This window comes from Doryrhamphus excisus, chromosome 17 (assembly GCF_030265055.1).
Source record: "Doryrhamphus excisus isolate RoL2022-K1 chromosome 17, RoL_Dexc_1.0, whole genome shotgun sequence".
NCBI lineage: Eukaryota > Metazoa > Chordata > Actinopteri > Syngnathiformes > Syngnathidae > Doryrhamphus > Doryrhamphus excisus.
In genome coordinates, this window is record NC_080482.1 from 4533360 (window position 1) to 4544146 (window position 10787).

The 10787-nt window shown below is 41.8% G+C and overlaps 1 protein-coding gene across 1 annotated transcript; it reads right to left on the reverse strand.

The window, feature by feature from the left end:
* Positions 1 to 208: 208 nt before the first annotated feature.
* pou3f2b (POU class 3 homeobox 2b) lies at positions 209 to 1676 on the reverse strand. The gene has a single exon (XM_058053350.1). The coding sequence runs from the start codon at positions 1602 to 1604 to the stop codon at positions 462 to 464; it is 1143 nt and encodes a 380-aa protein (XP_057909333.1). The 5' UTR covers positions 1605 to 1676; the 3' UTR covers positions 209 to 461.
* Between the last annotated feature and the right edge of the window lie 9111 nt (positions 1677 to 10787).

Here is a 10787-nt window from a genome sequence, read left to right on the forward strand (position 1 = left end):
TTTTTTTAATGGAATTATCAACCTCAGCTGTCTGAGAATAAATAAGAGCAATAAAATGAATGCAAAGCTGATAGAGTGGACTCTTTAGTTGCCCCCCCCAGCAAACAATCAACCAGCTATATATATATATATATATATATATATATATATATATATATATATATATATATATATATATATATATATATATATATATATATATGGACCCCATCCTGCTGTTTTTTGTGTTGCAAACAACAACATCCTCCATGTGTTGTTGTTTCCTTGACACAATGGTGTCTGCACCTTGGACTCACAGTGCTGGGCTGGTCTCCTCAGAACACAACAACATGTTCCTCTAGTTCCTTTAGAAGAAGGTGCTTTCCTCCTCACTGCAGTCTATGATACATAAAAGAGCCACTATTAAGTGATTTGTATAAATAAAGAGCAAAAAAAAAACAAAAAACAAAAAACCGAGGGGTTCATTGAACCGGGGTCTGGACCCCGTGGTGGGGCGGCGTGTCCCCATACACGTCCTCGCTCCCCGGCAGAGCTCCTCCGGGAGGCGTCATTCGTTTCTCCTTCTGTCTCCTGTTACAAAACCAAACCCTGACCACTTCTTTCTCCAGATGCAGACTGTCCGCCAGGGTGATTATTTCCGACGCTGCAGGTTTTGGGCACTTCAAAAAATGGCTCTCCAAGGCCCCCTTGACGCTGACCTCGATCGAGGTCCGTTTTTTCCGTTTCCTCCCCTGTGCGGCGATCTTGTCCAGGCTGGTAGGGCTGCCCGAGGTGGAGTCGGCCTCCTCCAGCCACTTGTTCAACAGAGGCTTCAGCTTGCACATGTTTTTGAAGCTGAGCTGCAGGGCCTCAAACCTGCATATGGTGGTCTGGGAGAAGACATTCCCGTACAAGGTCCCCAGGGCGAGTCCCACGTCCGCCTGCGTGAAGCCCAGCTTGATCCTCCTCTGCTTGAACTGCTTGGCGAACTGCTCCAAGTCGTCCGAGGTCGGCGTGTCCTCGTCCGAGTGGTCGTGGTGGCTCTGCGGTCGGTGCTGGTGCTGATGCTGGGACGGGGGGTGGCTGTGCTCGCTCAGGTGCGGGCTGTGGTGGTCCTCGTGAGGGTCCCTCAGGTTGTGGTGGTGCAGCCCCTGGCCGCTGCCCGGGATCAGCCCGTTGACGCTGAAGCTCGGCTGGGAGTAGATGAGGCTCTGGCCGTTGGTGGTCGCCATGCTGGGGATGTGCGCCGCCGGCGCCGTGGTGGTCCTCCACGCCCGCGCGTCGTGGTGGTTCTGGTGCACGAGATGGGACGGCCGCGACTGGTGCTGCAGGTTGCTGCTGGAATTGTGCATGTCCTCCCGGGCGCTCTGCACGGCGGGTTTGATGTCCTGGTCCGCGCCGAGCGGGCTGGTGGACCAAGGCGCCGCCTCGCCGTGGGACAGCGCGGTAATCCACTGGTGCGCGTGGCTCAGCGCGTGGCTGTTGCTCTGCAGCGGGTAGTCGCTCTGCAACAGGCTCTGCGCGTCCCGGTACGCCGCGGCTTGCTGCATGGCGCCGGGCTCCGAGTGCACGATGGAGGCGCTGGAGGTGAGGATGCTGTAGTGGTTAGACGCTGCGGTCGCCATGACGCTCGGAGCCGGACTGGTAGCTCTTATTCAAAGAAACTCGCATTTGACAGATCATCTCCTGCCGACAGGCGGCTCCCAGGCGCTTTGCCGAGTGAGCGCCGGAGCGCACCTGGATCCGGCTCCGCCTCGCCAGCTCATTGGACGTGGGGGGGAGTGATGGACGTGGTTGCTCTGGGCGACGGCGCGCTGATTGGCTGCGGGCTTTTCTCCCTTTGTTGATTGGGGTGCGAGTGGAGGCTGAGAGGAAAAGGAGCGTTGGAGTGCGGCACGGAGGGGACGCGGCGGCGGCTTCGGCGGGGCGACTGTAAGATAGTTGATTTATTTGCATGATCGCGTATGTCATGCCTGAAAATCGTCTGTTGAGTGGGACGACACGCAGCATATTTTTATGGACCGATGCTGCTAATTGTTGTGATGTGCGTATTCATGCAATTAAATGTCCTTATAAAACGTCCTGATTTATTTATCTTTAATTGCAGCTTCATAAATCTGCACTTTATAAACCTTACATTATAGCAGGTGAAACGTTTGTGATGGTGTGCTCTCCATATATTTGTCATCCTGGAGAATTTTGCCATTTTTTATTACACTATATTCAATTAGATTACAACACAGAAAATATAACATAATAACAAGCTTATTTAAACCCCTGCCATTGTTTTCTAATGTGACATTATTTGTTGAGAAAAATTGAGGAACTTAAAAGTACACTTCATTGGAGCTTCAAGCCAAATTTTAATATCAGACACTAATATCTAATAGAAATATTTAACATGGCATTCAGGTGAATATAAATAATGAATAATGCAATTTGGAGGAAGGTGTTAGTCCATTTTGTCAGTTAATATTGTAAATTGTTGACTGTAAGAGGAAAAAAATAAACAAAAAAGCCAACTAAAATGAAAAACATATTTCAGAAATGTTCAATTTAAAGAAAAAAGACTGAAATTATGATAATAATAATTAATAATAACACAAATCATTGTATTTGCATGTATATAAAACCATTTTTTTTAGTTTTGAGTTTTTAATTTGTGGCACAGGTTGGAAAAAGTGTGGACACCCATGCTTTTTAAAAAAAAATTAAAAAATTAGGTTAATCACAAAAGCTATTTTATTGAAAAATAATAGCGACAAGGATTATAATAGCACATCTTAACACGATTCTTTTGTTTAGCACATTTTCTGGCATGCAGAGACCACTGTGAGAATCTACTACATCACCAAAAAGAAATCTTTCCATTATCTCCAGGACTTCAGTCATTCATAAAGTTTAATGGTGTGTGCCAAACTGGCCGCTCATCACCCAGTCAAGCACAAATAGACAAAAATGAATGAAGAGGCAGTTTAATGTCCAGATTGGGGCCTCCAGTCCGAGAGCAGAGCGAGCAGCTCTCCATCCCGTCCCAGCTGTCGTCCCCTGGGTCAGCCTCAGGGACCAGGACTTTGTCCGGAGAGGGGACATTCCTGGCCCACCACTGCTGGTTGCCATAGGGAGACGTAAATGAAACAACAGCAGTGGCGTGGCTGCTTCTCCCTCCCCCTCTCCCTCCCTGCATGCTCCTGTGCTATCTAAAGACCTCTATTTAGAGAGACTCTGCTGTGGGGACAAAGCCTGGTTGGGGATAAAGGAGGGAGGAGTAAAGAGCACAGAGTCCTGAGAGGGAGAAAGGAGCAGAACACTGAAAAAGATGAGAGAGATTATGTCCCTCCTCAAAGCTGCTCCTCACACTCCACTGAGATGAAGCAAACAAGGAGAAAAACTTTGAAGGTAGACCCCCACTATCACATAGAAGACATCGCCGATTCCTCAATAAGTAACGTGGTTATTAAACAGAGTATCCAAAACAACAACATTGTAGTTGAACGTATACACTTCCATCAGTACATAATGCATTGCAGTTTTACACCTCTACAAAGTACCAGTGCAATATAAACATATTGGGAAATTATTAACTCTATGACGCAATTAAAATCAAAGCTTGTTGAAAATATGTTTTCTTTTAAAAACATTTGGACTACTTTTTTGGAATTCTATGCGTGGTAGTTGACTGTAGAAAATGCAATATTCACAATACGACAACTGCAAACAAAGACCGGAAGTTCTGTGTTGTCTTAGTTAACCGCAAACTGAACATTTCAAGCACCGTTCCAAATGATGCTAAAACCAATTTGTATTTACAGTATGCTGCTTTAGCTAATACCCATTAAAAAAACTCCCATTCTCCTCATTTTCCCGTATTTCCTGACATTTTTGTAGTTTATTTTTACAAAAGAGTTCCTATGTTTTCAAACACAAATGTTTGCTACGAGGCTGCACGGTGGTTGAGTGGTTAGTGCGCAGGCCTCACAGCTAGGAGACCCGAGTTCAATTGTGTGGAGTTTGCATGCATGCGTGGGTTTTCTCCGGGTACTCCGGTTTCCTCCCACATTCCAAAAACATGCTAGGTTAATTGGCGACTCGAAATTGTCCATAGGTATGAATGTGAGTGTGAATGGTTGTTTGTCTATATGTGCCCTGTGATTGGCTGGCCACCAGTCCAGGGTGTACCCCGCCTCTCGCCCCAAGACAGCTGGAATAGGCTCCAGCACCCCCCGCGACCCCTGTGAAGATAAGCGGTAGAAAATGAATGAATGAATGTTAGCAACTTTAGCAGAATATGGTTTAGAGTTGCAACTAATGATTATTTTCTTATTGTTGATTAATCTGAAGCTTGTTGTTTCGATTAATCAACTAATTGGTTAGGCCCCCAAATGGTTCACAAGATATCAGAAAAGATCTGGTAAACATGTCACTCACTGTTTTCCAAAGTCAAAGTTAATGTGTGTGATTAATCTTGTTTAATCTTGACCTAAAACACAAAGATGATAGGTCTGCTTTCATGGGTGACTGAAGAAATTAAAAATATTCACATATGAGAGGTTGTTTACATTTTGAAAGAAAAAAATAATGATAATTCCAAAATTGTTGTCGATTAATTGGATAATAAATTAATCAGCGACTCATCGATTAATTGCTGCAGCTCTAATATGGTTTATGACTTTGCCAACAATGCTTGGAAGTCGTCAAGACTGAGCAAATTGCTGCTTTAAGAACACACGGATGGTTTCAGCAGTAAGCCTCCAAAGCTTGATGGGAAACCCACCAAGTGTGTGTTCCACTTCCAAGTGGAACTCTTCTCAAAGTGGAGCCGAGTGGGCCTTTAATGTAGATCATTTTATAGGCTAATAATCCTATGAACGGATTCAAGTCATAAAAGATAAAGTTTCCGGGCACGGCTCAGTAATTCATTCTGGTAATACTGAACATTATTGTGGCGTAACTTCGAAATCGGCCAAATCAAAAGAACATTGTGGTAATTAGACTGTAATTCATGGAATTACCACATCGCCACACAAGCTTAAATAGTCGTGTTGGGAGAAACGCAAAGCACATTATTTTAATGATGTAATATGCAAAATATGTCTTGTTTCAATTACATGCTTTAATAATGCATAAATGATGTGGGCCTTGTTATTTGGACTGCAGGGTCCGCAGTTATTCAATCACTTAGTGGGGCCAATGTGTGGGGGGCCAAGCTACCTCCTCTTGTATATGTAAGAAAAAGAAAAAAACCCTTCAAAGAGCACCAAGGGCCACTGACATCCAACATTTAAGCGTAGAAACATGAACAGCAGACAATGTAAGCGTTAAATTAACAGTGGGATAATTATATGACCCGTGTGCGCTAAAGATTCAATTTCTAATGCTCTAATTAGGCAACCGACTCCCCATACATCAGTTCACATTACGCTGCCATTTTCTCACTAGAAAGCGTCCTGTGAGTGGAAATAATTACATTTGTTAAGACACGGGTCGTGTAATGAAGAGAAAGCAAGGAGGGGCCGGTAAAATATGTTATGTTTTCAACATGGCCTCAAGTCTAAAATGGTGATTTTAAAATTGGATGGGCGACAACTTAAAATGTGCTCAGCAAAAAACATGATTGTTTTTTTTCCAAAAGGTGAGACCGAATTTATAGTGTTTTTCAACTTCCTTATCAAATGACTGGCACTTGTAGCTTCCTCTTGCTCAATGGCGTTTTTTTTTTTAGTAGTCTCACTCAATAAATCTTGCACGGACACTGTGATAGCAGCTAGTCGGGTGCTTTGTTTGGGCTCTCAATTTAGTGGAACGATACAGTACAGGGCAAACAGACTAGTTCGTTACATGCAACACTGTACAAAAACCAAGACAGTGTATGAAAACCAAGGCAAAACCTAACATGTAAAAATACTGGACGAAAAGAAAGAAATATTTGACTGTAGCTAACATACATGTTCCAACATAGCATTTAAAATGAATATCTGGCTGGAATTTCATACCAGGCAAATTTTGACAATGCCCCTGGCAACAATAACCAATGATTTTTTTTGCTGGGACGAAATGCATTATGGAATAGAGTTAAATAAAAAAATAATATAAAAAAATATATAAGAAAATATATAAAAAATGTAAAAACATATATTTTTTGTTTTAAACTCGTATTGGTACATGCATTGTCATGTACTTGAATGTTAAGTTGCTGTGTGATGAAATTAAAATTTATATTAAAAAATATATAAAAATTTACAAAAATATTTTTTGTTTTAAACTCATATTGGTACTTGCCCTGTCATGTACTTGAATGTTAAGTCGCTGTGCGATGAAAGTAAAAATTAAAATTTTAAAATTAAAAAATAAATAAGAAAATATATTAAAAAATGTAATTTTTTTTGTTTTAAACTCATATTGGTACTTGCCTTGCCATGTACTTGAATGTTAAGTTGCTGTGTGATGAGTTTAGCATTTTTTTTGACAGGTTGTTATATTGAGTAATAAATGACCTCCTGCCGTTGCCAATGGATTGACATCCTGGCGAGAGGCGGGGTACACCCTGGACTGGTCGCCAGCCAATCACAGGGCACATATAGAGAGAAACTACCATTCACACAGAGTCTCATATTATCCTAGCATCTATATTTGTGGAACGTGGGAGAAAACGTAACAAAACATGCGCTGTTTAGGTTTTTTGATTTCAGGCACCAAAAATGGCTGCCAAGGCCTTACTGCAAGGCTTACATAACGAGAGCTGACCCACGGTTTTCATGCGTGGTGTAATTGTTGTGGGCATCAAAGGAGAATGAGATTGACAGGCTGTAAGGGCGGATTAATGCGGCGGCCGGTGACGACATAGTGAGGCATGAGGGAGGGAACGAGAAAGAAGATGTGGGATGAGGAGGAGGAGGAGGGGGGGGGGGTGAAATAGTTGAGGAGGACAAAAAAGTGTGGAGAGAGTTAACCAGAAGGGAGAGCATTAATTGCATGCATTGAGCTCTCTTTTTTTTGCAGAGTCCAAGGTGCGGGCTCTAACCCCACTCTAGCAGCCCGCCGTGATCTGAGCCAGCTCTCAGACTGCCGTATTTCAATACAATTAGGCCACTCAAAGGCCTGCTTAAAGCTGTACCCTCAACACACACACACACACACACACACACACACACACACGGACAGCAACATCCCCTATGGGTCCCCTCCATTGTCACAGTGAGGTGTATTCTGTCCTTCTTTTTGAAGCTCTGGATGAAGAGACCACCCCGGGGAGTGGAAAAAAAAAAGGCAGGATTACCTCACTTTCTCTCCTTTTTTCTCTTACCTTTCATATCTCTGCCTCTTTATCATTCTTTTTTGCTCCGTTGCTTTGCTTTAACCTCTGAAGTCTATCAGCTCAGACGGCCCTAAATCAGAGTTTTGGATAGAAGACACACATCTTCTACAAGAAGAAACAAGAAAAGCGATGAGGTGTTGGTGTGATGGATGTCAGTACGGGACTGCTTCAGCAATATCACCCCCCCCCCCCACACTCCTCCATTATTCAGACAGTCATATATTTCAACAAGTGGCGGAGACCGTGTTGCTCCTTGGCTCATCCCCGTTGGCAGCGTTCTCCTCTGTGTTGTATTAAGGGAAAGCTCTTCACAATAGCAGACTTCTCTTGGCTGCGTTTCAGTGTCTCGTTCCCCAGAAAGCATTTAAAACCGATTACCCAACCTAACGCTACAGCTCCCCTATAAAGGGGGGGCTGTGGAAGAGAGGGGGACAGGGGGGCTGGCACATTAACACCTGCAATATTCCACAATAGAATCAATAGATTAACAGAATAATCTACACAATGAGGTCTTTGATTCGCGTGCCTTGGCAGGGAATAAGGCCAGCATTGGCAAACCTGGTGTTTTTTTTTTTTCATTTTTCATCTTTGCTTCAGATGAGCTTTTGATGAATTTTAACCCCTGCATCTGTTTTTTTTTTGCATGTTCATGAAAAGGAGAGGGGGTGACTTTTTGAAGGGTGTTAAAACAGAAGCTCACCCTTAGAAGCTTCCTCTGTTTTTCTGTCTCAGGAAGCACGTAAAGAACGAACGAGCATGTGTGTGTGTGTCAGAGCTACGCTCCCATCACTCATGTGGGGCTCGATTAGCCCCACGTGTGTCGTTCGTCAGACGAAGAGGCAGAGCAGATGGCAGGAGATGCACGGTGTTACCATGCTGCTGCACTATGTAACGCTGCTCTAATTGAAACATCAATACGGTCCTGTCAATACACAAAACAACAATATCCACACAGGAAAAAAAAAGCTGTTTTTACACTTTGAAAAGTTGAAAGGCAACTCTGTAATTAATAGAAAGTAAGTTACGGTATTTGCTTTCACCCCCCTCCCTTGGTTTCAGGTGTCTTGAATATCTTAAAATGAATAAAAAAAAACATCATGTGGTTTATTTGTACAGTGTGGAGGTGGTGAAGGAGCCATGGAGGAAAATTAAAAAGAGATTTTCCTCTGTAGCGCCTCCTTTGTGGCACATTTTTTAATGAATTGATAAAGACTTGAGGGTGTTCACATGGCTTTAATTTGATGTTACCGTAGAACTCAGTGGAGAACAGAGAGAAATTAGGCGGCTAGAAATTAATTTGTTATTTGTCCAAGCCAATGGGGAGTGACGAAAACCCCTTAATGAAAGACATTTCCGACTGTCTGGATTGTGAATTCACACTTCAGCCAAGTGGAAAAAGACAAACATATCTGTTTCTAACCTGTGGAACCGGTGGGTGGGCGGGGACGTTGTTTTGAAGGAATGATTTATGCTTGTACTGTCGGGTGACAGAGTGATGGAGTTCTAAACCCGAGTCGGTAATCCACCTTAGGAAGCGACGGGGCTGATTTATGATTATCTAATCACTGCATTGTTGATTGAAGTATTTTTCAAACCACTTAATTTTTCCTTCTGTTCTCCACCTGATCTTCTGTTCTGCACCGTTGCTGCAAACATCCATTATGGTTCAAAGTTCCGATGCTGTTATTTGATCTGTTGATATATTTTCTTGTCACAGCATGACCAGCTGCTGCTGTTATTACATTTGAAATCATTTATTATTACCACATACCTTACAAACAAATGCAAACATTTCAAGCCGGCCGCATATACGCGCTCCAAAACAATGATTTATTGTGAGAAATATTTCTTCTAAAAAGGTGAAAGAGTCTAGTGCAGGGGTGGGCAAACTTGAATGTTAAGTTGCTGTGTGATGAAATTAAAACTTCAAACTTTTTGACTCGTGGGCCGCAAATGTCCGAGTGGCCAGAACATATATTTAACACACACACACACTATTTTATGCTTATAATTTTACTTGAATTATTTGTCTAATTTTCAGGAGCACTTTAAACATCACACCACATCAAACTATGTCATTTAATTTTACAGTTTTGTTGTGTGTTTTTTTTTTTTTTTTTACGAAATAAGACATCCGACTTGCAAGTCATGTGTTAAAAGTTTAAATACTACTAGCGGGCCGGATTCAAATGCTTGGTGGGCCGCATGTGGCCCCCGGGCCGTAGTTTGCCCACCCCTGGTCTAGTGTTAAGCATTGTGAACTTTATTAAAGGAAAACTGCACTTTTTCTGGAATTTTGCCAGTCATCCACAATCCAAAAATATGAACTAGCTATGAGCTATGAACTAACTATGAGCTAGCTAACAAAGCACATCATTACGGCCTACCTATAAGCACAGGAGCTTACGACAATGTCATAGAACCAACAACACTTACAGTGTCTCCTCTCATTGTGATGGCTGTGTCTTCCAGCACAAGACTTGGATAAAAAAAACCTGACATCTTGTTGAGTTTTTGTAGCAAAATTGAAACTTTAGTCATTTTGACTCTGCGACACAAACATAGAAAAACTTTACAGTGTTAAACTGCAAATGCCTGCTTCATTTTATTTCCATTCACTTGTAAACCAATCACTTCCTGTCCACACACACATTTATTGCAACACACGTGAACAAAAGTTTTGATGACTTGTTTCGTCTGATTATATCTACTATATTGGGTAATATGATTGTAAAGGTGACTATAGGGGTGTTATTTTATGTCCAGAGGGCTCTAATAATGGGTCGTAAAAAGTTTTTCTATGCTATGCTAACTATGAAAATATTCCATTTATAAATAAGGAATAATTCTTGGCGGAAATTCACTTATCATGTGATAAATGAGGGATTCATGTATTACGTGATTATACATGTGTTATTATTGTCATGACTTTTTATTCATATGTTTTTACTGTTTTACAGTTAGGTGTTAAACGTGAGCATCATCAATGACAACATCATAGAAACAACAACACTGAGAACACTTGTCTGCTCTCATTGGGATGGCTGTGTCTTCCAGCACAAGACTTGGATTAAAAAAACCCCTGACATCTTGTTGAGTTTTTGTCGCAAAATTGAAACTTTTTTGTCTGTGAGACGAGCGGTGTAGTCGTTTTTACTCTGCCAGATAAATATTGTTTTTTTTTATTGCCATGTAATATGCTGTGTTGTAACACACCTACTGGGATTTAATTAGACTGCTTTTGCATGCAAAGGAATGTGTTAGTTACACTATATAAAAGTGTATAGTAGATTATTTAATTACCCTGTTTTTACAAAATTGTGTCCTGTGTATTGAAAATAAAAAAATAAGCTCATGTTAAGTCAAATAAAAATGTTGTGTTTACACAATACAACTGTGCGAAAACAGCTTGACAATGATTTCATCATGTTCTATTCTATTGCTTCAAAATGATTGTTCAAAAGAAACATTTTTTCCTCTCTTTTCAATAAAG

What these genes read in the sequence shown, in the direction of transcription:
- pou3f2b (XM_058053350.1), bottom strand. Translation starts at nt 1,604, where the DNA reads ATGGCGACCGCAGCGTCTAACCACTACAGCATCCTCACCTCCAGCGCC.